Source organism: Oncorhynchus tshawytscha, linkage group LG34, assembly GCF_018296145.1.
Source record: "Oncorhynchus tshawytscha isolate Ot180627B linkage group LG34, Otsh_v2.0, whole genome shotgun sequence".
In the NCBI taxonomy this organism is placed as follows: Eukaryota; Metazoa; Chordata; class Actinopteri; order Salmoniformes; family Salmonidae; genus Oncorhynchus; species Oncorhynchus tshawytscha.
Window position 1 is genome coordinate 4571560 of NC_056462.1, and position 27673 is coordinate 4599232.

General features: G+C 39.1%; 1 protein-coding gene across 4 annotated transcripts; it reads right to left on the reverse strand.

Moving 5' to 3' along the window:
* Positions 1 to 73: 73 nt before the first annotated feature.
* LOC112231741 (SLAM family member 5) lies at positions 74 to 12599 on the reverse strand. 4 transcript variants are annotated; one of them, XM_024398496.2, is made up of 6 exons: positions 12415 to 12595; positions 3315 to 3632; positions 2946 to 3227; positions 2712 to 2825; positions 2241 to 2311; positions 74 to 1275 (listed from the first exon to the last, which is right to left on the reverse strand). In XM_024398496.2, the coding sequence occupies exons 1-6, from the start codon at positions 12482 to 12484 to the stop codon at positions 1156 to 1158; spliced, it is 975 nt and encodes a 324-aa protein (XP_024254264.1). In that variant the 5' UTR covers positions 12485 to 12595; the 3' UTR covers positions 74 to 1155. The 4 variants fall into 4 exon arrangements, with proteins under 4 accessions (XP_024254264.1, XP_024254266.1, XP_024254265.1 ...); XM_042311841.1 differs by having other exon boundaries at positions 1146 to 1275; positions 2708 to 2825; positions 12415 to 12599; XM_024398498.2 differs by lacking the exon at positions 2241 to 2311 and having other exon boundaries at positions 12415 to 12598.
* Positions 12600 to 27673: the final 15074 nt, after the last annotated feature.

A 27673-nucleotide genomic window follows, 5' to 3' on the forward strand; every position in this document is an offset into this window, starting at 1 on the left:
TATTTCAAGCATGGGCATTGATGTATTGATGACTGAAAAACATCAGGAAATATACACATTTTATGACTATAAATGAAATGTATTGGTAAGTTTTTGATTTAATATATTGAAGCTCAGTACAACATGTTTATTTTCATCAGTTTGAATAAGTGAAGAGATTATTTTAAAATAGTGAAACGTGAATTACATATTCATATTCAGTCTCAGTAACTACTCTGAAATAGAGAAGTATAACAATGCCTACAGTGCAACAACTCACTATGGTATCAACAGATTTGGTATTTTCGGGTCACAGTAACCTGTGCTCGCACAGATATATACAAAGGCTGCAATAATGTAGGTGGAGCACAACATGCTCTGATAGAAGGAGAGTCTACAGAGTCTGCAGGAGGGAGTTATTGTATTCTTAAGGAAGGATGTGCTTCATAGATAAGGACAACCAATAAATGGTCCATCATAATAAACTAAACAAGCTAATTAAGAGCTACAATTTAATTAAATCAAGATCTATCCCTCAGAAATATTTCAATACAACATACACGGTGAAAAGAAAACATTTTATCTATGGACCTTTTGTTTCTAAAGCAGCCTAACAGCCTTAGCTTCTAAGGAGTAGGTGGCTTTATCTCAAACGCCTGCTCTTTTTATATGATGTACACAGCTGCTATCCACTGGCAAGCTAAACAATGACCAGCTATAAAAAGATACAGGGGAGGCACCTACATTTTAATCAACAGAACAGACCATACTGAAAATAAGCGTTGGTCCAGCAGTAGCATAGCAAACACACTAGTGAATTGTATTCAAAGATATGTTTCATTTGTTTTAACCTATACATTGAGATTTGGGGAAAAAGGCACTTGAAAAGAAGGATATCCTGCTACTAACTCAATGGATAGCTATTGAATTGGTCCTTATCAGTGAATGTCATCGAGGTCTCTATTTGACAGGTTTGTGAGAATGACCTACAAAGGAAGCCTGAAATTCTAATATCAGAACAACAGTTCCAGGGGATTTTTCTCCCATAACAACTGTGCCTCTAAAAGGTTTTCTGGGTGAATCATTTTTTACTTTAGTTTTGTTTCAATGTCCTCTTCATGATATACTGTCCCCTACATGATGTGAGTTATCCTATTGACTTCACATTTGTCTCTTTCATGCTGTGTCAACATCCCCGCTGGCAGCCATGCGATGTAACAGGAGTGTATCATAAACTGATGTCAGCTTAGGGTTGTCTCTACGCCACTCCAATTCTGGTATATCTGTTCGCTCCTCCTAGGCAAGGAGAAGGGGGTAGGTAGGGGAGGGAGGGACAGGGAAAGAAGGGGCAGAGAGTGGGGAGATAAGAGGTTAGGAAAGTAAAAATGTTTAAAAAAGGATCTTATGCTTCTTTATTATAAACTTTGTGCCAGAGGAAGGAAACGGGACAAGCCTGACGATCTCTAGGTCTACTCTCATTGTTCTGCAGTACGGAACTCAACAGTCAACACAACACATCTAGAACCTTTCCTAAAGCTAGTGGAAGGAATCACTAAGCCTAACTTTAAAATTCTACAGACTTTGCAAATACTGTAGAAGACTACATGAAGATCAAAGGAATTGCTAATCAAATCAAATGTTATTTGTCACATGCGCCGAATACGACAGGTGTAGTAGACCTTACAGTGAAATGCTTACTTACTGTACAAGCCCTTAACCAACAATGCAGTTTTAAGAAAAATAAGTGTTAAGTAAAAAAGTTACAAATAATTAAAGAGCAGCAGTGAAATAACAATAGCGGGGCTATAAACAGGGGGTGTACCGGTACAGAGTCAATGTGCTGATTAGTCGAGGATTGAGGTAGTATGTACAGTATATGTAGGTAGAGTTAAAGTGACTATGCATAGATAATAAACAGGGAGTAGCAGCTGTGTAAAATAGGGGAGGGGTGTGGGGGGCAATGCAAATAGTCTGGGTCGGCATTTGATTAGCTGTTCAGGAGTTTTATGGCTTGGGGGTAGAAGCTGTTAAGAAGTCTTTTGGACCTAGACTTGGCGCTCCGGTACACCATATGCGCCGTGTGGCTTCTCATTGTGCAACCAAATGGGCAATACTGGTTGCAACGAAATCAGGCCGGGTATCAAACTCAGGTGGTCTGTGCAACTCAAGACCACATTAACCCACTGACACAGAGATAAAGCCAACAGTTGTAGACATGAGGGCTGCTGTATTGTCAATCAGCCTGTAACATTTTTACTAACCTGGTTATCTGTTCGTTTTTTAGGAGTTATCTCTGTATACTCAATGTCAACCTGCACTCTTCCAGCTGAATCTAAGAAGACAAATTAAGGAAAGTAAATATAGGCCTAAGGGGAGGTGTGACTAACTGACAGAGACATACATATGCTCACCCCCCTGGACAGGTTCTGTAAACACTCAGGAGCTATTTTGGTGTCAGATAAGCCAAGCTATTCAAGTGATCATTGTCAGAGAGTGTGTGTGCCTTCTGCTTTTTCAACATTTCGAGAAGTTGTCTGGGATAATGACACTGTCTGACCAAGCAGAGGAAGTGTGGAAGATACGACACTTTATTTGACCTGCATCCTGGGTTCAAGCAAACATTTCCTACCTTTTCCAAAACACTACCCTTGATTGTAAAAAACATTTTTTAAAGGCTATGCATGTTTTGACTTTGGGGAGGGACCTCACGCCTGTAAAAGATAAATACCTGCCTTGTGAGTGTTCATTTCTACTCTTCTTTAGATAGATTGCAAGTCCAACCAGCCCAGAGGCAACCAAAACGCAGATTACAGCAATAACCATACCCAGAGTCATCCCATCACTGTCTGAAATAAAGCACAAGGAAATTATTTTTGTAAAATATGTTTTGAATGAGCTCAACTACACTTCACTTTCACTTGGTAATTGCTATTTTCTGGATGGTTTTAATTCAAAATGTGTCTTACCTGCATCATTAGCACGACCATCTTCACTGCAACATTTTGGGACAAGAACTGTCTCATTGCTGACAGGGTTGGAAGCCACACAGCTGTAGGCGGAGTTGTAGTTCTTTCCCTCTACCTCCAAACGGAGAGAGAGATCGGTGGTGAGGTCAGGACTGCTGGTTTGGTTTAGTATTTCCTCTCCCCTGTACAAGGTCAAGGTCACCTCTTTTTCATTGTCCACAGAACACACCACACTACAGGAGCTGCTGTTACACTCTGTCACCTGAGGTTTGGAAACAACATCTAGAAGAAAAAATACAAATAAATTGAAATTGGAACCTATATTAAATGTTTTCGAAATATACAACACACAGATACAAAAACACTTACTGTATACAGTGAGCTCAAATGTTTTTATTTTTTTCCCTTCATCTGTATTCTCCACAGTATAAACCCCAGCATCGTCAATCTGAAGGGCTGACAGAGTGAAGTATCTTGTAACATTGTTCAAGCGGAGGCGGTTTTCAAATCTCTTCTCAAGGGTGATTTTGCTTCGTTTACCAGGGTACACATTTGCAATACTGCCAAGTTCTCCATAAAGTAAATTGCCAGACTTGATCACCCTCTCTTGAAAAGAGAAAGACTGTCCCACGATGCCTTTCACCTGCTGAATCTCAGACTGGACTGTTTGCTGGGAAGCACAGAGAACTGTGGAAAGAGAGAGACTAAATATTAACACAATGACTGCAGTCGCACACTAAATCTCACAATACCTGGATAAGTGTTTAACATGTCAGTAACTGCATCCATATGATATAGTGATCTGATGTCAGACTGCACTGAAGATGACAATGGCATTCAATCATTAGTTCATGTTTTCTGCACGTCTATATGGTAGTCATCTGGAATGACACTACTGACTTGAGTATCAAAGTCCTTCTTAGTTATTTACAGGTCTAATGTGATCGTTGGGGTCAGGAAATAATTAATAGTAGTTGAATATTTGTCCGAAATTAAGTTCACATGGAAATGCATTCTCTGATTGAGGAAAGTTCCCCCCCCCCCAAATAAAAGTCAAGGATATCACTGAAAAAGCACATGACTTTACAGAGATATTTCATTACCAAGTAACATAACGTTCCACTACAGCCTCTCAAATAGCCAAGATGGAATCCTTTGAATTTCAGGGTCAGAGGAACATTTCAACCTGATAGAGGACTATTGTAGGCGTTAGCCTATGTGTTATTTGTTCAAACAAGGTTTTGTGTTGAGAAAACAGAAAAATAGATCAGGGGCATGATGGTTGTCCATCATGTACAAATGGACACTGTAAAAATATTCTGATTATAAGCAGCTGTAGCCTGTAGAAATGTGTCTGCTAAATTACTCAGATGTAATTATCTAGACAGATGTAATGTATATCAATAATCATTGGTGGAAAAAGTATCAAATTGTCATACTTGAATAACATTAAAGACACCTTAATAAAAAATAAAAATGAGTCACCCAGTAAAATACTACTTGAGTAAAAATGTAAGTGTTTGGTTTTAAATCTACTTAAGTATCAAAAGTAAATGTAAAGGCTAAAATATACTTAAGTATGAAAGGTAAAAGTATGAAAAAGTATGAAAAGTATTTTTTTAATAGTTTTTATTTACGGATAGCCAGGGGCACACTCCAACAGTCACACATAATTTACAAACTAAGCATTTGTGGTCAATGAGTCTGTTCTCTTGATAAGTGCGTGCATTTGACTTTTTTTTTGTCCTGCTAAGCATTGAAAATGTAATGAGTACTTTTGGGTGTCAGGGAAAATGCATGGAGTAAAATGTACATTATTTTCTTTAGGAATGTAGTGGAGTAAAAGTAGAAGTTGTCAAAAATAGAAATGGTAAAGTACAGATACTCCCCAAAAACAAGTGAAGTAGTACTTTAAAGTATTTCCTTTTTTTCCCTAAATAGTATCTTCTTCTTTTTCATAAATAAAAAAGTCTTATCTGCAAAATATTTGCAGATTTTAGGCCCAGCTGCAGGAAGTAGTTTGGGGGTGGGGGGGCTATATCGGCACTACAGATGGCTATATCGGTCCGCTAATACAGGACGATTAAATGCCCAGTGCACTACTTCTGATTTTTCAGAGGGTGCTGCAGCACCCCTACTTCCCACAGCTATGGTTTAAGGTGTTGAGTGAGGTAGAACAAATGTTTCAGTGTCACATCCTCTGTGGAGACATAGTCTTAATGTAGGCAGCAGGTGGGCTCAATTAGACATTAGGTTACCCAGGTCATTAGTTTAATAATCTGGTTATTGACTCATAGCCACAAAGGCATATTATTGGGCTTGTACAGGAGCAACTTTTCAGTATTAGTTCTACAGGTGGATAGAAGAGAACTCATGCACACCTTACGAACATAATGTATTTGTCCTCCAAAAGCGAACTGTGTACATAGTCTATCTGAATATGTGACTGTGTCTCTGCTTGTGAACACAGAGTCATTTCCTTTCCCATCAGTCTGTCACATCGTGTGGTCCGCCTTCTTCTGTCACGTTAGTGGTTTGACCACACTGAGAAGCAGCCCCACACAGTCTTCCCTGTGTACAGGAGTCCCATCTCACTAACAGGCCTACTGTATGTGGTGAAATAAGTTTCCACTGCAATGAATACTTTTCATTGCTGCAAACAGAATAGTTCTCAGTAATGCTAAAGGTCACCCGTATAATTCTTACAGTTGTCAGATCAATGTATACCTGATAGGGGTGTTTGGATTTCTAAAAATGAAAGTGAAATTGCACTGGGAAAAGGAAGGCTATTTTACAGCCCCTACATGTGGGTAGGTCTAGGAGTGTAACTACAGTACTTTTGTACAACATTGTTTTCACATTCTCTAAGTAAATTAACTACATAAATTGGTGATGAGACGATGAACATTGTGGTGATAGCCTCCCTAGTGTTGTATGTTCTTCAGCACAAGGAAGCTAGCCTCCAGCGTACATACTCCAGACACAGCCAGAAGAGGTCTGGCCACCCCTCATAGCCTGGTTCCTCTCTATGTTTCTTACTAGGTTTTGACCATTCTAGAGAGTATTTCCTAGCCACCGTGCTTCTACACCTGCATTGCTTGCTGTTTGGGGTTTTAGACTGGGTTTCTGTACAGCACTTTGATATATCAGCTGATGTAAGAAGGGCTATATAAATACATTTGATTTGATATTAAGTATGCATACGAAATAAGCCTAATATCTTTCTGCGTTTATGTCTCACCCACACATACTCGCATACCAAAGTTTTGTTCATTTAGGATAAACATGCCTCTCAGCATCGCCATAGGGATTGTAACAAAGGATAGACAACACACAAACAGTGACTTGTTATAAGAAAAACAGTTTTGAAAAATGTTGAGGGGCTATTTCTGCAGCTGGCTACTGTAACAGTAAAACTGTCAATTAACAGTTTTACTGCTGTGCCATCAACTTGTAGTTCATTTGAATTGTGAAACTGCAGTTACAGTATTTGCAGTATAATGGTTATTTTGAAAGCAGCAATTGCAGTATATCTGCAAATTAACCAGAGTTAGGACATAACCACTACACCAGGGCTTAGGCAACCATGATCCTGGAGTGACGCAGGTGATTGATGTTTTTCATTTAACTGACCTGGAAGGACAGGTGTGTTTAATTTAGGCAATAACTGAACTGATCAATTAGCTCAGTTGGTCAGGTGTGGTGCCTAGTTGGAACAAAATCCTGTAGTACCTGCGGCCCTCCAGGAAGAGGATTGCCTACCCCTGTACTACACAATTACTGAATTGTACTGAATTGTTCAGTATAATCTAACATTAACCCTGCAGGTACAAACGTGACTGTAACTGTGTTATTTTGGACACAGGTATTGCAGTAGCCATATAAAAAAACAGCATGTGCAACTGCACAACTGCAATGATTTTTGCTGGGAAATATATTTTTCATTGGAAAATTACAGATAATTTCAAAACATCAGTTCTGAGTTACTGAGTTATTGTTCCAAGTTCCAAGAGCAGCTGGTAAAATGATGAGGTCCTAATATCTAGTATTAGATATCATATTTCAAATTATTTTGAGGAAGAGTACATTTGAGAAAAACAAGTGAGTGAACGATAAAGAAGGACTAAGAATACAACATCAGAAGACAACTTTTATCCAGATAACTCAACTGGATAGCTAACAAGCTAACAGTTGCATTCACATTTCTATGGAGTTGCTAAGAGTTTCTAGCTACTGGCTACCTGCTGTTAGCTAAAAAACCTAGCTAGCTAACAAATAACAAAAAGGACAATCAAAAGGACAAAGGACAGGGAAACTAGTAACTAAACTTACACAAGCAAGAGAAAACAATTCAGACAGAAAACAATCGAGGTAGGCTTTGTTTTCATTAAAAAACATCTAGCTACAACTAGCCAACTGCAAACCAGCTGTAACATATACTGCATCCAGCTGTAATAAACTAAGACAGATATATTTACAAGCACCAAACTCAGCAACCTTGCAATCCAAAATGCAAAAGGTATTGCCAGTGAAGCAAAGGTTTTAAAAGAGCACACAGAGACCATAAGAGCAGACTTTATACGACAAAAAATACAAAGAAATCAAGGTGGATCTTCTCAAATTCTTGGCATGCATCCCTGCGCAAGGCAAACAAACATCTTAAATTGTGTGGAAACAAGACCGACCATGAGACAATTGTATGTGGACACAACCCCAAAATGTAATATTAAAGAATATAATAACAGAACAGTAATGATCCAAGGCTCTGAGGTCTTATAGGCAGAAACTCAAACAGGATGTACCAGTGACGAGAACCATTCAACGCTGGTCCGACTAATCGGAAGCCAAGCTTCAAGAAGATTGTTTTGATCACGCTGACTGGAATATGTTCCGGTCAGCCTCAGAGAACAACATCGACCTATAACCTGACTCGGTGAGTACGTTTATAAAGAAGTACATTGGAGATGTCGTACCCACTGTGACTATTAAAACCTACCCTAACCAGAAACCGTGGATGGATGGCGGCATTCTCTCAAAGCTGACAGCGCGATCCAACGCTTTTAACCATGGAAAGAGGTCTGGGAATATGACTGAATATAAATATAAAAATTGTAGTTATTCCCTCCGCAAGTCAATCAAACAAGCAAAATGCCGGTGCAGTGACAAGGTGTGGTCGCATTTCAATAGCTCAGACACAAGACGTACAGTGGGGCAAAATGGTATTTAGTCAGCCACCAATTGTGCAAGTTCTCCCACTTAAAAAGATGAGAGAGGCCTGTAATTTTCATCATAGGTACACTTAAACTATGACAGACTACCAGCAACAGTGTGTGAAAACCTTGTGAAGACTTCCAGAAAACATTTGACCTCTGTCATTGCCAACAAAGGGTATATAACAAAGTATTGAGATAAAGTTTTGTTATTGATTATTTTCCACCATAATTTGCAAATAAATTCATTAAAAATCCTACAATGTGATTTTCTGGATTTTTTTTCTCATTTTGTCTGTCATAGTTTAAGTGTACCTATGATGAAAATTACAGGCCTCTCTCATCTTTTTAAGTGGGAAAACTTGCACAATTGGTGGCTGACTAAATACTGACTAAATACTTTTTTTGCCCCACTGTATGTGGCAGGGTCTACAGGAAATAACGGACTACAAAATAGAAAACCAATCACGTCACGTACAATAACGTCACGCTTCCAGACAAACTAAACACCTTCTTTGACCGCTTTGAGGATAATACAGTGCCACTGTCGCAGCCCGCTAACAAGGACTGTGCCCCCCCTCACCTTCTCGGTGCCTGACGTGAGTAAAACATTTAAATGTGTTAACCCTCGCAAGGCTGCTGGCCCAGACGGCATCCCTAGCCTTGTCCTCAGAGCATGCGCAGATCAGCTGGCTGGTGTGTTTACGGACATATTCAATTGCTCCCTATCCCAGTCTGAAGTCCCCACATACTTCAAGATGGCTACCATTCCTCCTGTACCCAAGAAGGCAAAAAGAACTGAACTAAATTACTTCTGCCCCGTACCACTCACTTCTGTCATCATGAAGTGCTTTGAGACTAGTCATCGATCATATCACCTCCACCTTACCGGCCTCCCAACAAATCAAATCAAATCGCATTAGTCACATGCGCCAACTATACAGCAGGTGTAGACACTACAGTGAAATGCTTACTTACGAGCCCCTAACCAACAATGCAGTTTCAAAAAATAAGGATAAGAATAAGTGTAGCAAGTAATTAAAGAGCAGCAGTAAAATAACAAAAGCAAGACTATATACAGAGGGGTACCGATACAGAGTCAATGTGCGGGGGCACCGGTTAGTTGAGGTAGTATGTACATGTAGGTAAAGTTATTAAATGCATTCATTATAACAACAGAGAGTAGCAGTGGTGTAAAGAGGGGGAAAGGGGGTGGGGGGCAATGAAAATAGTCTGGGTAACCATTTAATTAGATGTTCATGAGTCTTTTGTCTTGGGGATAGAAGCTGTTTAGAAGCCTCTTGGACCGAGACTTGACGCTCCGGTACTGCTTGCCGTGTGGTAGCAGAGAGAACAGTCTATGACTAGTGTGGCTGGAGTCTTTGACAATTTTTAGGGCCTTTTTAGGGCCTTCCTCTGGTATAGAGGTCCTGGATGGCAGGAAGCTTGGCCCAGTGATGTACGAGGCCGTTCGCACTACCCTCTGTAGTGCCTTGCGGTAAGAGGCAGAGCAGTTACCATACCAGGCAGTGATGCAACCAGGATGCTCTCAATGGTGCAGCTGTAGAACCTTTTGAGGATCTGAGGACCCATGCCAAATCTTCTCAGTCTCCTGAATGGGAATCAGTTTGGTCGTGCCCTCTTCACGACTGCCTTGGTGTTCTTGGACCATGTTAGTTTGTGGACACCAAGGAACTTGAAGCTCTCAACCTGCTCCACTGCGTCCCCGTCGATGAAAACAGCGGCGTGCTTGGTCCTCTTTTTCCTGTAGTCCACAATCATTTCCTTCTTTTTGATCATGTTGAGGGAGAGGTTGTTGTCCTGGGACCACACGGCCATGTCTCTGACCTCCTCCCTATAGGCTGTCGGTAATCAGGCCTACCACTGTTGTGTCATCTGCAAATGTAATGATCGTGTTGGAGTCGTGCGTGGCCGTGCAGTCATGATTGAACATGGAGTACAGGAGGGGACTGAGCACGCACCCCTGAGGGGCCCCTGCATTGGGCTTGATTACCAACAACAACGAGACAGTCTATAGGGAGGAGGTGAGGGCACTTAACCTCTCACTCAACGTCAACAAAACAAAGGAGATGCTAGTTGTAGCCATATGTTAGCTAGCTGGCTAACATTGAACCTAGTTGGTTAGCTTTAGCTACCTGCAGATTCAAACTTCATGGATGGTCGCTAGCTATACCAATCCGTTTGTACTGAAGCTATGGGTTGGTGTTATGGTTCATTGTTTAGCTAGCTTGCTATTTCATGAACATGTCAAGACAATAATGACCCAACCACAGCTAGATGAGGCTGGGGGGGGTGGTTATAGCATTGATTTTCCCATCAATTTAGTGTCTGGGTAAGCATCATCTAATAATTACTACATATTTTTATCTGGACACGTTCATAGTCAGATTAAGATCTAGACCAAGGAGTATGTGAAATATATTTTTACGTGGAGTATTTCCTTATTGTAGACTACTACTTTCACCAGTTTTAGTCTTGAAATCAGTGGTTGGGTGGGGCTAAGGCTTAAGAGTGTGTGAACGATGCTGAATATGTGTAGACAAAGAACTCTCCAGTAGGTGTACCAAAACATTCAAAGGCCATTTTCTCAAAAGTGGGGTTACAAGTTTATCACCTTCAAAGCAGAATTATGCATGCAAGTATAAAAAATATGTTGACTCAACCTACTTGAAGAGAAACACCAATGACATCCTCCTCTTTCATGTTGGAAACGGTCATACAGTAGGCTACACACTTTTAGGTTATGTTGTTCTAGGCTGCCTGGCTAAAATGCTTGCTAGCTGGCCAAACTTCCTTTCATTGGCAATGATGTGCCAGGCCAGCTAGTTAACGTTAGCCTATAGTAGGCCTATAGCGTGTAAAAATGGTCTGTCCTCGGTTGTAACACTCACTTCTGAGTTCCAATATGCCTCTGGAAACAATGTCAGCACAAGAACTGTTCATCGGGACCAACTCGAGGGGTTTCCATGGCCGAGCAAACACACACACAAGCCTAAAATCACCATGTGCAATGCGAAGCATCAGCTGGATTAAAGTAAAGCTCACCGCCATTGGACTCTTGAGCATTGGAAATCACGCTTCACCATTTGGCAGTCTGATGGATGAATCTGGGTTTGGCGGATGCCAAGAGAACGCTGCTCGAATTCATAAGGCCAACCCTCAAAAACTACTTAAGTAGTACTTTAAAGTATTTTTAATTAAGTACTTTACACCACTGCTGACCACATACTTTTGGTCATGTAGAGAAGCTCTTATTTCTCTTGAACGTCTTCATTCTCAGTTTTAAGACATTCAAGCGAGACACTTGCAACCTAAAAAAACACCACTTTTTTGTCTCACGCTATGAACAGAGGTACATCACATTTGTGGTGAGCTGACTTGTGACCAGACCATGAACTTCATCAAAAAGACATCGCCTGTTCCAACGACCTGCCTCGCACTCTTCCATCCGTCTATGTGACAGACAGCCACTGACCACATAATGACATAAACCACAAACATTTCCTGTTTAATGTCCCCCTCGAAAGTAGCTTAAATGCCACTGAGTTTTAATGTTAATTTTACCTAATGACTTTTCGATATTGATATCCATTAAAGAATTTCATCATTTTGGGGATGAAGTCATGTCCATGAAGGTGCATGTTTTATTGTCACATCCATAGTCAGTCTTTTCAAACATCAATGGGCAGGCACTGTGAGCCTAAACACAGTGAACATGTGACTTCTGTCATTTGGCCAAAATTCTTATAGAACACAAATTATTTTCTAATGACAAGCTACAGTCTCAGTCTCAGAGAACTATAAAAAGTTGTCAGCCTGTTGTTTCCAAAATATTATTAATCTCTCATCTAAGTTAGTCGATGAATCAATAAGGTATTGGCATACTCTGTAGTTGGTGTATAGATCACAAACCTTTATATCCTACAACTCTTTCTTCCCATGAAAGAGCTCTGTTTTTAGAAACTAGTCTCTGTCTGTATCTATCCCTTACTTTAAATATTTGTCTAATGCTCGGACAGGATACAGGAGCACGTCTCTCCAGGAAGGGAGGAATGTTATTTTGTCTTAGCGATAGGCTACACACAGTGTAAATGTTGGTTCATCATTTTTAAATTTGACCAATGTTGCTAATTAAAACATTGAACATTTAAAAATAAAAACATTTGCCTACTTATCTGTCATCTCCCACATACAATTTTAGTTAGTGCAGCAAATCAGTAAAAACAATAGAAACATACCATTAATGACAAAATATTGCAGCATGAACATCAGTCTGGCAAGCCTTCTCCATCTGAACAAATGGTTCATTCCTCTCTAAAGCTCCAGCTGTTCAGTGGTGCGCACTGTGAAGAACCGGAAAGATGTGATCTTGTCCAGGTACAGAGGAGAGAATAGACTCAATGAGACCAGCAGCCCTCTGTGGTGTATTCATTAAGACGATTCTGTTGCAAAATGTTTCTCAAACAGAAGGAAAGAAAGGGGAGGGACCTACCTGAATTTATCCAATAGAAACTGCTGTTTTAGTTGCAACTGTTTGGGCAAATGTTTACACCCCTCGTCTCATCACCAGTCTTTCTCTCCCTCTCGAGAGATAAGATTACAACTCCATCTACAGTGGTGTATTTGATTACCCTGTCAGTAATCACATCATCACCGTCAACATCACAACACCCTGAGGAGATGAGATGGAGGTTTAGCAGAAGAAGCATGTGTGAGAAATTGGATAATCCATGACTGACATCATTTCTGAGCTCATTACATTATAATACCCATCCCTCTTGAGATAAAGAGAGTGGTTAGCAGACTTGTTATGTAGTGATGAACCAGAGTGTAGGTTGTTAAAAAACTGTTAAGGATCTGCCACTTTTTTTCAATTTTCACCTAAAATGACATACCCAAATCTAACTGCCTGTATGTCAGGCCCTGAAGCAAGGATATGCATATTCTTGAAACACTTTGACATTTTTGGAAATGTGAAAGGAATGTAGGAGAAAATAACACAATAGATCTGGTAAAATATAATACAATGAAAAAAACAACCGTTTTTTTGTATTTTTTTGTACCATCATCTTTGAAATGCAAGAGAAAGGCCATAATGTATTAGTCCAGCCCAGGTGCAATCTCGATTTTGGCCACTAGGTGGCAGCAGTGAATGTGCAAAGTTTTAGACTGATCAATGATCCATTGCATTTCTGAATCACGACCGCCCAAATGTGCCTAATTTGTTAATGAATTAACTTTCATGTTAAAATGTGTGCACTCTCCTCAAACAATAGCATGGTATTATTTCAGTGTAATAGCTACTGGAAAGTGGTCAGTGCAGTTAGATTAACAATAATTTAAGCTTTCTGCCAATATCAGATATGTCTATGTCCTGGGAAATGTTCATGTTACTTACAAACATGAACATGAACTTACCTGCTAAATCCACTTCAATCAGTGTAGATGAAGGGGAGGAGACAACATGCCTGGGAACGGGGTTCTGCTAGTGGAACCCCTCTTCAACAGCCAGTGAAATTGCAGGGCGCCAATTTCAAACAACAGAAATCTCATAAATCACATTTCTCAAACATACAAGTATTAGGCACCATTTTAAAGATAACATTATCATTAATCCAGACACAGTGTCTGATTACAAAAAGGCTTTACAGCGAAAGCTCCACAAACGATTATGTTAGGTCACCACCAAGTCACAGAAAAACCCAGCCATTTTTCCAGCCAAAGATAGGAGTCACAAAAAGCAGAAATATAGATAAAATTAATCACTAACCTTTGATGATCTTCATCAGATGACACTCATAGGACTTCATGTTACACAATAAATGTATGTTTTGTTCGATAAAGTGCATATTTATATCCAAAAATCTAATTTTACATTGGCGTGTTATGTTCAGTAGTTCCAAAACATACAGTGATTTTGCAGAGAGCCACATCAATTGACAGAAATACTCATAATAAACATTGATAATAGATACAACTATTATACATGGAACTTTAGATAAACTTCTCCTTAACCTCTTGCGACAAGCAAACCCGTATCCAGGAACGTAATCATAGCCTCAAATGCATTAGCATAATGCAGCGGACATAAATACCCCTAGAAACATTTCCTATTCATGAAAATCGCAAATGAAATGAAATAAATATATTCAAACACTAGCTTAGCCTTTTGTTAACAACACTGTCATCTCAGATTTTCAAAATATGCGTTACAGCCAACGCTAGACAAGCATTTGTGCAAGTTTATCATGGCATAATGCTATGCTAGCTCTGCTGGCAGCAGGCAACATTTTCACGAAAATAAGAAAAGCAACCAAATTAAATTATTTACCTTTGAAGAACTTCAGATGCTTTCACTCAGGAGACTCCCAGTTAGATAGCAAATGTTCCTTTTTTCCAAAAATAATATTTTTGTAGGCAAAAAAGCTCCCGTTTCTTCATCATGCTTGGCTGAGAAATCGAAAAATGCTACAACTATAACGCCAAACCTTTTTCAAAATTTGCTCCATAATATCGACAGAAACACGGCAAACGTTGTTTAGGATCCATCCTCAAGGTGTTTTAAACATATATATTCGATAATATACCCGGCGAGGCAATTGGTTTCTCATAAGAAGCGATTGGAAAAATGGCTACCTCAGTATTTTACGCAAGATTTTCTCCAGGAGACACCATGTGACCACTCGCTAAATATGGTCCCTTACAGCTATTCTCCAATGGAAATGCCTAAAAGGATGTCACAATGCTGTAGACACCTTGGGGGATTGTGTGTAAAACGTAAGCTCATTTGTAGCTCATTCACAGCCATATAAGGAGTCATTGGCATGAGGTGGTTTCAAAAAATGCGGCACTTCCTGATTGGATTTTTATCTGGGTTTCGCAGGTAACATCAGTTCTGTTGCACTCACAGACAATATCTTTGCAGTTTTGGAAACGTCAGAGTGTTTTCTTTCCAAAGCTGTCAATTATATTATATAGTCAAGCATCTTTTCATGACAAAATATCTTGTTTAAAACAGGAACGTTTTTCATCCAACATTTTTAAAAGCGCCCCCTAATGCTTAATGCAACCGCTGTGTCCGATTTTTTTTTTAATTAAGGAAAAAGCCTACCATGCAATAATCTGAGAATGGCGCTCAGAGGCCAAACCAGCCAAAGACATATCCACCATATTTTGGAGTCAACATTAGTCAGAAATAGCATTATAAATATTCACTTACCTTTGATGATCTTCATCAGAATGCACTCCCAGGAATCCCAGTTCCACAATAAATGTTTGATTTGTTCGATAAAGTTCATCATTTATGTCCATATACCTCCTTTTGTTAGGGCATTTGGTAAACAATTCCAAACGCGCATGCAAGTCCAGCGGAAAGGTCGGACAAAAGTCCAAAAAGTCATATTACTGATTGTAGAAACATATTAAACGAAGTACAGAATCAATCTTTAGGATGTTTTTAACATAAATCGTCAATAATTTCCCAACCAGAGAATTCCTTTGTCTGTAGAAAAGCAATGGAACGCGAGCTAACTCTCTCATGACCGCGCTTCATGAGCCCGTGGCTCTCTACCAGACACCTGACTCATTCCCCTCTCATCAATCAGCCCCACTTCACAGTAGAAGCCTGAAACTAGTTTCTTAATACTGTTGACATCTATTGGATGCCTTAGGAAGTGCAATATGACCAACATCCCACTGTATCTTCAATAGGGGCTGAGTTGAAAAACTACAAACCTCAGATTTCCCACCTTCTGGTTGGACTTTTTCTCAGGTTTTTGCCTGCCATATGAGTTCTGTTATACTCACAGACATCATTCAAACAGTTTTAGACACTTCGGAGTGTTTTCAATCCAATGCTAATAATACTATGCATATATTAGCATCTGGGAGTGAGTAGCAGGCAGTTTACTCTGGGCATGCTTTTCATCCAAAAGTGAAAATGCAGCCCCCTATCCCAATGAAGTTTTAAATAAGGATATTTTAAGCCTTGAGACAATTGAAACATGGATTGTGTATGTGTTCCATTCAGAGAGTGAATGGGTAAGACAAAATATTTCATTGCCTTTGAACAGGGTATAGCAGTAGGTGCCAGGCGCAACGGTTAGAGTGTGTCAAGAACTGCAATGCTGCTCGGTTTTTCACACTCAACAGTTTTCCGGTGTGTATCAAGAATGGTCCACTACCCAAAGGACATCCAGCCAACTTCACACAACTGTGGGAAGCATGGTTGTTGACATGGGCCAGCATCCCTGTGGAACACTTTCAACACCTTGTAGAGTCCATGACCCGGCAAACTGAGGCTGTTCTGAGAGCAAAAGTGTGTGCAACTCAGTATTAGGAAGGTGTTCCTAATGTTTTGTACACTCAGTGCCTTCAGAAAGCATTCATATCCATTGACTTATTCCACATTTTGTTGTGTTACAGACTAAATTCAAAATGGATTAAACAGATTTTTCTTCACACACATCTACACACAATAACCCATAATGACAAAGTAAATGACAAATGTTTTTAGAAATGTTTACACATTTTTTGAAAATTAAATACAGAAATGTCTAATTTACATAAGTATTCACACCCCTGAGTCAATGATTTGTAGAAGCATCTTGGGCAGCTATTACAGCTATGTCTTTCTGGGTAAGTCTCTAAGAGCTTCTCACAGTATTTGCACATTATTCTTATTCTTCAAGCTCTGTCAAGTTAGTTGTTGATTATTGCTAGACAGACTTTTTCAAGTTTTGACATAGATCTTCAAGCCGATTTAAGTGAAAACTGTTATTAGGCCACTCAGGAACATTCAATGTAGTCTTGGTAAGCTGGCCTTTTGTTTTAGGTTATTGTCCCGAACCATGTTTTCCTCTAGGATTTTGCCTGTGCTTAGCTCTATTCCACTTTTTTATCCTAAACAAACTCCCAAGTCCTTCCCGATGACAAGCATACCCATAACATGATGTAGCCACCACCATGCTTGAAAATATGGGTACCCAGTGTTACTCAGTGATGTGTTGTGTTGGATTTGCCCCAAACATAACACTTTGTACTCAGGACATAAAATACATTTCTTTGGCTTATTGCAAACATTATGCATGTTTTGGAATATTTTTATTCTGTACTGGCTTCGTATTAGTATTGTGGATTAATTACAATTTTGCTGGTCCATCTTCAGTTGTCTCCTATCAAATCCATTAATGGCTCTGTAATGGTTTTAAAGTCACCACTGGCCTCATGGTGAAATCTCTGAGCTGATTCCTTCCTCTCCGTCAACTGAGTTAGGAAGGACGCCTGTATCTTTGTAGTGACTCTCCACTCGGCACAGCCAGAAGAGGACTGGCCACCCCACATAGCCTGGTTCCTGTCTAGGTTTCTTCCTAGGTTTTGGCCTTTCTAGGGAGTTTGTCCTTGCCACCGTGCTTCTACACCTGCATTGCTTGCTGTTTGGGGTTTTAGGCTGGGTTTCTGTACAGCACTTTGAGATATCAGCTGATGTACGAAGGGCTATATAAATCAATTCGATTTGATTTGTGTATTGATACACCATCCAAAGTGTAATTAATAACTTCACCATGCTCAAAGGGATATATTCAACGTTTGTTTTTTAATATTTTTACCTAATCTACTAAAATGCGGCCTTCTTTGCAAGCCATTTGAAAGCCTAAATTCTCTTTGTGTTTGAAATTCACTGCTCGACTGAGGGGACCTTACAGATAATTGTTTGTTGTGGGGTACAGAGAAGAGGTAGTCATTCAAAAAGCATGTTAAACAATATTATTGCACACAAGTCCATGCAACTTGTTCTGTGACTTGTTAAGATAATTATTTTCTCCTGAACATATTTAGGCTTGCTATAACAAAGTGGTTGAATACTTATTGACTCAAGACATTTCAGATTTTGATTTTGAATTATTTTGTAAAAATGTCTAAAAACATAATTCCACTTTGACGTTATGGGGTATTGTGTGTAGGCCAGTGACACAAAATCTACATTGAATTCATTTTAAATTCAGGCTGTAACACAACAAAATGTGGAAAAAGTCAAGGGGTGTGAATACTTTCTGAAGACACTGTGTATACAGTATATATAGGAATAAGGTTTCATTGAAGTTTTGGTTCTGAAAACACTGTGTCAGGTATTGTATTAGTTTTTCCCCACAAAACTCCACACAACAAAGATGAGACATGGAGGAAGATACTCTCCTGTCATCCCAGCAGCAGCCTTGGTGGTGTTCCCAGACATCTTTGCAGTATTATTCACTATAGGGACATGCCAACACAGTTCACTTATCCTGTACGTGTCCCTCTCAAATAGCTGATTCTGTCTAACCCATTATGTGTGCATTCGTTTTCTCACTTCATATCCTCTAGAGAATCTTTGAATGTTGATGGATGGTGGATGACCAACCAATCTGTTGAAAAGCAGAGAGCAAAGTTGGTGGGAGAAAGTTTTTAAAAATTATGTTTTATTTCACCTTTAAAGTAGTTTGGTTGAAATGGAAAACCAATGGACTTGTAACACAATGCTGCTTGGAAGAGTCTTTGGAATCTCCCTGATTTGAGGCTGGGCTGCAGGTGGCTGATCAAAGAAAACATCTTCCTCAGGAATATGTTTGGGAGGAGCAGACAGATTGTGGTAAGGTTGGGGGCCTGTGTGTGGTAACCAGAGATCTGTGTGGGTGTGTTGCATCGGCTAACTCAGCCAGGTGAAAGCTAGAAGATTGTACTTGGTATGAGTGGGGGGATAAACAAGCTGTGTGGGGGGTTGACATTTGCCTTGGAAATGAGCTCATCAAATGCTTAAATGTTTAAATTAATAATTTACCCTGGCCACAATCAGACATACAGTATCATCAATATCATATTTGCATATAACTTTACCGGTACCTGACTCTCTCATTCCCTTCATGGTGTGTGTTGGAATACAGTAAGAGTAGCATTGTGTATTATTGTTTAGCTGTAATATGACTTGACATACAGTAGAATTAACTGTTGTAAAGAAAAGTAAATCCAACAATTTGTAATAATATGTAGAGATATTTGCTTTCATAAAATATTTATTTTCAAAGTGTTATTCAGAAGGTTATTGGGGTTGATCTCATGTGTTTACATTGAATAGGATATCAAGGTGTTTTGACACTTGAACAGGTGATTCTGGTGTATCTCTAGATCAGGGTTTCCAAAGCTCGGAGTAGCATGTCTCTTTCTGTAAGCATGGTGTGGTCCTGATAGAAATGTGTTGTATAGAACATACTGTACAGACACCTCTTCTATACATCACTCTGCAAGAATCTTTGAATAAGGTCCTGATGTTAGTCTCAAAACAACACCCACAAACAGAGAGAGAGTGGGAGCCTTGTGGTTGCTAAATCTCAAGTAAAGCCACGCAAATACATTTATCACAATGAACGAGTGTCAACGTATATGGATTCCATCAACCCCCAAAACACACTCATATTGTCTGTGTGTGTATTAGTGTACTCTTCTCTATCGCCATCTTAACAGCGTGTGGTTATTGCTTATTTGTTTTCTCTGAGGTCAGTAACCTATATGGGTCAGTCGCTGTCATTCTCACTTGCATATAGGGGAGATGTGGTACCGCCCTCTATCTCTGCACATCTTCTCTCAAAGCAAGAGAGCTGACACCACAAACCATGCTCACAGTCCCCTGCACCCATATTTAGCAGGCACTCTCATAAAGAGATCTTCGTTTTGCTGTGAAGTACACCACCACAAGCTCACCAATAGCATCTTAACTGGATTAAATGCTCATAAAATCATTTTAAGATACAAGGGGTATGATGAATGACGTTTATTTCTCTTTATGGAGAGGTGTAGATAATGTCTCTGTCTCTAAGCTAGACAGGATGTGGTGGGGCTGCAGAGAAACAGAGAAGATTAAAAAAACGGGGGGCAGGGAGAAATACACCATCTCTGACTGATATCATCGACCACACGCCCAAGGTGACAGGCACCAAAAACCTGTTCAAACTAGATTTCGGGTTCAGAGTAGGGCTAATGCCAAAAAAAAGTGTATTGTTGTATATAATTTGAACTTTTGAGGATATGGTAGTATCCTCAAAAGTGAATAAAAATAAAAAATAAAAACATATAGCATGCATTCGGAAAGTGTTCAGACCCATTCCTTTTTCCACATTTTGTTTTGTTGCAGCCTACACACAATACCCCATAATGACAACGTGAAAACAGGTTTTAATTTTTTTTTGCAAATGTAGTAGAAATAAAAAACTGAATACCTTCTTTACGTAAGTAATCAGACCCTATGCTATGAGACTCGAAATTTAGCTCATGTGCATCCTGTTTCCATTGATCATCCATGAGATGTTTGGACAACTTGATTGGAGTTGTAGGAGTTGTCCGTAGAGCTCTGAGACAGGATTATGTCAAAGCACAGATCTGGGAAAAGGTACCAAAAAATGTCTGCAGCATTGAAGGTCCCCAAGAACATAGTGGCCTCCATCATTATTAAATGGAAGAAGTTTAGAACCACCAAGACTCTTCCTAGAGCTCGGGGGAGAAGGGCCTTGGTCACTCTGACAAAGCTCCAGAGTTCCTCTGTGGAGATGGGAGAACCTTCCAGAAGGACAGCCATCTCAGCAGCACTCCAACAATCAGGCCTTTATGGTATAGTGGCGAGACAGAAGCCACTCCTCAGTAAAAGGCACATGACAGCCCACTTGGAGTTTGCATAAAGGCACCTAAAGGACTGTCAGACCATGAGAAACAACTCTGGTCTGATGAAACCAAGATTGAACTCTTTGGCCAAAATAATGGAAATTGGATGTTCAATAAATTTTAATGGGTAATTTAATTGTATTGCCTCACGTGAAAACATTGTAATGTACTGTAATTTACAGTACTATAGCATACTAGATTCAAAGGGCAATTTTGAAACATACATCAATTTTTTTTTGCTATTGGATTAATTGGCTGTTAAAATAACTAAGCACAATATCTGCCAATATTGCCTGTCTGTCTGTGTGATGTCCGAGTTTGTATATCACTCCATGTGTAACCAGTTGATGTGTTAACCATCTATTGAGTTGACAGAAATACTTTCTTTCAGCAAAACCTACTCGTGTTAACGATGTTCTATGCAGAAATCACTCTTTCAATTTCCTGGTTGTTTATGTGATAAAACATGCAACTATAGTGTAGAGAATCATTGTACCATCTAAACCGCTGTGGAATGAAAAATATTGTATTTTCAGCTGTTTGAAGCTGTTGTACAAAACCAAAAGTAAAATACACAAAAACAAAACTCAAGCAAATTGCAGCTTTAACTGCAAAGTTCACCTGGTGGAAGTATATCATGAGTAAGTATATCATTTGTATATATTAAACTAGTTTCTCTTTAAAACAATTGTAATTTTAAGAGTGGAAAACAAAAAAAATCTAAAACCAGGAAAAAATCTGAGAATATAATTTGTGAAAATATAAAACACAGTTTGGGAGAAAAAACACAGATTTTATAGGGCCCCCTTAGAGTTATTAACAATTATTTTACCAGGTATATTGACAGAAATCTGTGTGCTACTTTTTTTTGTCCACTAAAGACCTGGGGAAAAGTTGCAGGGGAGAGGAGAAGAGAAGAATGTCACTATTTGAAAGCTAGAAAAAAATGTGTAGCTCGCGAAATGTTTTATAAATGATTTAAGTAACTCTCATGCTGGAAAAGGTTGGATAATTGAATTAGAATCAAACTAGTAAACAGGATACAACATTTTATTAAAGGAAATAGAATTTAAATCAGTGAAATTATATTAAATTAAAATTCCTCTTCTATACTATATTAGGTGTAGTAGTCTATACAAATACACAAACATAGATAGATTTTCAGGACAAACTCATAAAATGAATGATCAAGGAACACAACCTGCATGCAAATATTCAAAGTTATTATATTTCATGAATCACTTATATTTAATTCAATATGGGGAAAATACTACATTTCCCAGAATGCATTAGTCTAACATAAATTTACTCTGGCCTGAGGCCTTAAAAAAGAAGCTAACAAATTTGGTGGAAATATATTTGGCTATTCCAAGCACTAAGGTTAAAAGAGTATTTGAACATTGTTTCCATAGAAAAGTTACATATTCTTTCGTATCTGGAAGTGTATCCTGTCAGATTCAATGAAACTCTCACGTTCTATGACTGAATGGAATATCTTTGAATTGCACCAGAGAGAAAGAGGCAAAGTGAGCGGTTTTGCTCTTCCAAAAATCTGTCCACGATCTGCCGACGAAGTGAGGAATTTTATTATGGAGGTTAAAAGACAATGTCGATTTGGTTGAAAAAAAATGTAATTACTAGTTTGCTATGTGAGGCTTATTTGATCTAATATACAATCTAATATATAAGAAAACCGACTACTTTAAAATGGAGGCTGCCTCAAGGGCGCTGCCCATGCTGTCAAGTAACTTGTCGGTATCCTCTCATGTCTGACAAACAGGCGCTGACAAGCACCTATCTACCACGTATGCAAATGGTCTTTACAGGTGGATTCAGTGGAATGCGTCACAGCCCATGCAAAAAAACTGGTAAGCACACAGGAGCCTTTTCTCAATTGAATTTGTTCAACTCCTGCATCTCTGGACTTTTGAAAAAGGTCAAAGGTAAGGAGAGGCGGCAAGGAGAGGGAAAGTGGATGAAAATGCGCTTGGATGACATGAGATTCCTTCAATCGCACGTCATCAGGCAAATCCCAAAATAAATATAGAGTGATAAAAAAACTCATTTAGCTAGTTGTGCAAGACATTTTATAGATAAAGGTATAAGTTGCACATTGTTTTTAAATGTTTGCATGGTTTTCTCCTTTGAGAAAACAATAGCTGATTAAAATCGGGTGTTGCAGATTTCAAAACTCTTCCAAGAAGGACTCAGGTTGGGTACACTTGCATTTCCTCGCCAAAAGAAAGCTATCAAGGAGGGGAGGACCATGTTCCGTTTGCATACTAACGAATTGACACTTTATTCGGCCACTCGACCCCTTATCAGTTTCCGGGTCACGGAAGAAAGAGGACAGACTTTCACCCAAATTAGAAAAGCCAGGACTTTTATTTAATAAAACATGATGACGTCACCAACATCATGGTCGGCGTGGGCATCAACCTCTAAACGTTCCCCTACGGAATAATGTTTCACAGCAGCCACACCTCCTTACTGCCGTTGCACCCAGTCAAATTAGCCGCAAGGTTCCCTTGTTAAATCTTGTTCATTCTCTTAAATATAATACCATGACTGTTTTCTCATTAGCTGGGATTGTTGTTTGAAATGTCCGATACAACATACTTTGGTGATATCGTTATCAACCGACTGCATACCGCTTACAAATATAACTTTCTGTGTGCAGGGTGTGCTATTAGTTTGCCTTCACTCTTTAAGAGAGACGGGTAGAACAGCTAGCAGAGCTAGATATTGATAGCATTCACTGGTTGAAGTTGAAGTAACTTTTGAGTGTAATAGAGAGGACTATGACATGAATTTATACATCAAAAGGGTGTCCAATCAAAAACACATATTTTGACCAATGGATAAAATAGAATGTTGATTGTGTAGATACTCCTCTATGAAAAGCAATGGTCCAAACCCGCATGTCTCATTCATAATCTGTTCAAAAGTGTTTACCCTTGCGGGATGGCCAAAATTAGGGTGACTAAATCAATGAAGGCCAGAGAAAGAAAGTTGTCAAAAACCTAGAAAATGGAATTGTGTCAGCTAGGCTGGATGCTGAGAATTAAGGCTAACTGACAGGCTCGCTGTGGAACTCGTCATCTTTCTTCTCGAGGACACAAAACAATCCATTTTGAGACATTACTTAGTATTTTCATATTTTTATATTAATGCGAAATTCCTGTTATTTTTCGAAGATTTCTCACAAAAACAAGCATCTCTCTGTGAAAGGTCAACGGAGCACTGAGCGTACCCCCAAGCCTTTTTATTTTCAAGCCTTTTATATTTAATTCAACTCGTGTCATGTTAATTTAGCTTTTTGTGACCCACGGAAGCAACTTTGCAGAGGATCACTTCAACATGTAAAATCCTCAAAAGTTACTGCGAGAAAGCGTCCCTGCTCTGTCAACAGAGTTCAGTGCTTATTATCGGATGCATGAAGTTACAAAATCCAACTTTTTTATATAATGTTAATGATATGTTAGAGCAAGATCCCACTGAACATAAGAAACCATATTTGTCTTGGTAAAATGTATTTTATAACATAAGGAAGTGAAATTTCATCACCGAAACACATTTTCACCCTCTCAGAGCGTGTGGACGGGAGCTATAAACCAGTGACATTATTCCTTGAATTTTTATTTTTTTTAACCTTTATTTAACTAGGCAAGTCAGTTGAAACTTCTTTGGCATACTGGTTATTGTTCAGCATTTCGTATGACTGACATGCCCAAAGTAAACTGCCTGTTACTCAGGCCCAGAAGCTAAGGTATGCATACAGTTTATAGCATTGGATAGAAAACACTCTTGATGTTTTTAAAACTGTTCAAATAATGTATGTGAGTATAACAGAACTGATATGGCAGGCAAAAACACAAGGAAATCCATCCAGAAATGTTGTTTTTGAGGTCACTGGCCATTTCAATGCTAGCCTATGGGATATACAAATAGAAAGGACCCAGATTGCAGTTCCTATGGCTTTCACTAGATGTCAACAGTCTTTAGAAAGGGTTTCAGGCTTGTTTTTTGAAAAATGGCAAGTGGTTGTAGTTTTTCTAAGGTGTCTCTTATTAGAAAAGTAGCATTTTTCTCGCAAGAATGAGGTGCGCATTCTTCGTTATTTATCTTCCCTATTGAACATGCTATTCTCCTTCTTAAATATGATTATTTATTTAGATATTAGAGTACCTGAGGATAAATTAGACTTTTTTTTTTACTTGTTTGGATGAACTTTACCAGTACATTTTTGTATTCGTTTGTATTCGTTTGTATGCACGAGTGGATTACTGAGATCATTGGCGCCAACTAAACTGACTTTTTTGGATATAAAGGACTTTATCGAACAAAACCACCATTCATTGTGTAACTGGGACCCTTGGGATTGCAAACAGAGGAAGACCTTCAAAGGTAAGGGATTAATTTAATCACTATTTATGATTTCTTGACATCTGTGCTGGTTGAAGAAGTATTTTGATGTGGGGCGCGGTCCTCAGATAATCGAATGTTATGCTTTCGCCGTAAAGCCTTTTTGAAATCTGACAACGTGGTTGGGTTAACAAGAAGTTAAGCTTTTAAATGATGTATGACACTTGTATTTTCATGAATGTTTAATATTACGATTTTTGCATTTTGCACTACATTTTGCAATTTCACCAGATGTTGTCGTAGGTGTCCCGCTAGCGGTTCATGCGCCCTAACAGGTTTCAAGAACAAATTCTTACTTACAATGATGGCCTAGGAACAGTGGGTTAACTGCCTTGTTCAGTGGCAGAACAACAGATTTTTATGGTGTCAGCTTTGGGGATTCGATCTAGCAACCTTTCGGTTACTGGCCCAACATTAACCACTAGGCTACTTGTCTGTTTGCTGACAGGGTTAGCAGCCACTCAGCTGTAGGTGGAGTTGTAGTTCTTTCCCTCTACCTCCAAACGGAGAGATAGATCAGTGGTGAGATCAGGACTGCTGGTATGGTTGAGTTTTTCTTCTCCCCTGTACAAGGTCAAAGTCACCTCTCTCTCATGTTGTTTGGAAACAACATTTGGAAGACAAATAGTAACATTTGAATGGAACTTATACTTAATGTTTTTGTAATATACCACCACACACACACACACACACACACACACACACTTATAGTAAAGGGTGAGGTTAAATGTAGGTGTCCTCTTCTCTCCATCTTTATTCTCCACAGAATAAACCTCAGCATCTTCTATCTGTAGATCTGACAGACTGAATAATCATGTCACATTGTCCCCGTGAAGGCGATTACATCTATCTTCTGGATCTATTTGGCTTTGTCCATTGAGCCCAAATGCATTAGTGTCTTCTACAAACCTTACATATCCAGTTTTAAACACTCTCTCTGGAAAAGATAAAAACTTTCCCATGATGCCTTTCACCTGCTGAGTCTCAGAGTTGACTGTTTGCTGGGAAGCACAGAGAACTGTGGACAGAGAGAGACTCGATATCAACACAATAGCAGTATTCCAGGAGGTCTGCAAAACAGTCACACAATAAATCTCACAATACCTGGATAAGTGTTTAACATGTCAGTAACCGCATCCATATGATATTGCAATCTGATGTCAGAAGATAACAATGACATTCAATTATTAGTTGATTTGTGCAGCACGTCTACAATGTAGTAGCCTGGAACAACACTATTAACTTGAGTATCACAGGACTTCTTAGCTAATAACAGGTCTGATGTGATGGTGAAGGTCAGGAAACAAAGTTTTAGGACTGGTAGTTTAATATTTTGTCTGTAGTTGAGTTCACATACATTATCTGAGCAAGGGAAAATCTTTCACCAATTGACTGTTTTCTTTTCCTTGATCAAGGATCATTGAAAAGCATATGATAGAGGGATATTCAACACATTTCCACTAGCTAAACAGGTGAGGCTCAAAACTGTGCCTCACCTGCCCTGAATGACGGGGAGCCACTGTTCATGCCACGAGAGGTACCGGATCCTGGAAAATAGGTTTCGGAATGAAACAATCCGAAACTGAGAGGTGCCGGATCCTGTTCTCATATTAACCACTGGTTTCATTGTCACATCCTCTGAAGAGACATAGGCTTACTGTATGTGACATGTGGGCCCAGGTTATTAGCTCAATTTACAGAACGTATTTGTCCTTCTATAGTAAAGTGTATAAATTGTATGTACAGTGTGGTCGGGAATTATTGGATCCCTTGATAAAGATGAGCAAAAAATACTATATACTGAACTATATTGTACACTCCAAACATTTTAAAATATAGTATTTCATACTATGGGGTCACGATAATTGTATCTACTGTTTTCAATTCTCCAGCAGCCTCCCCTTGCAAGGAAAACGACACTGAGCCTTATTATAAAATGTTTTATGAGATTGGAGAACACATTGGGAGGGATCTTAGACCATTCCTCCATACAGAATCTTTCCAGATCCTTGATATCCTTTGTCTGTGCTTGTGGACTGCCCTTTTCAATTAAAACCATAGGTTTTCAATGGGGTTCAATGGAGTTCAAGTCCGGAGACTGGCCATTGAAAAAATGTGGATTTTGTGGTCAATTAACCATTTCTTTGTGGATTTTGATGTGTGCTTGTGGTTATTGCCTGGCTGGAAGATTCACTTGGGGCCAAGTTCTCGTCAGGTCCTGGCAGAGGCAAGCAGGTTTTTGGCTAAAACGTCCTTGTACTTGGTGTCACGAACCGGCTCAAAGCCCGTATCAAAGGGAGACAACGTGGAGATAAGGAGTAACAAAATATATATTTATTAACTAAAGCAACTAAGGAAAATATACAATGGTGTGTGTAATCAGTA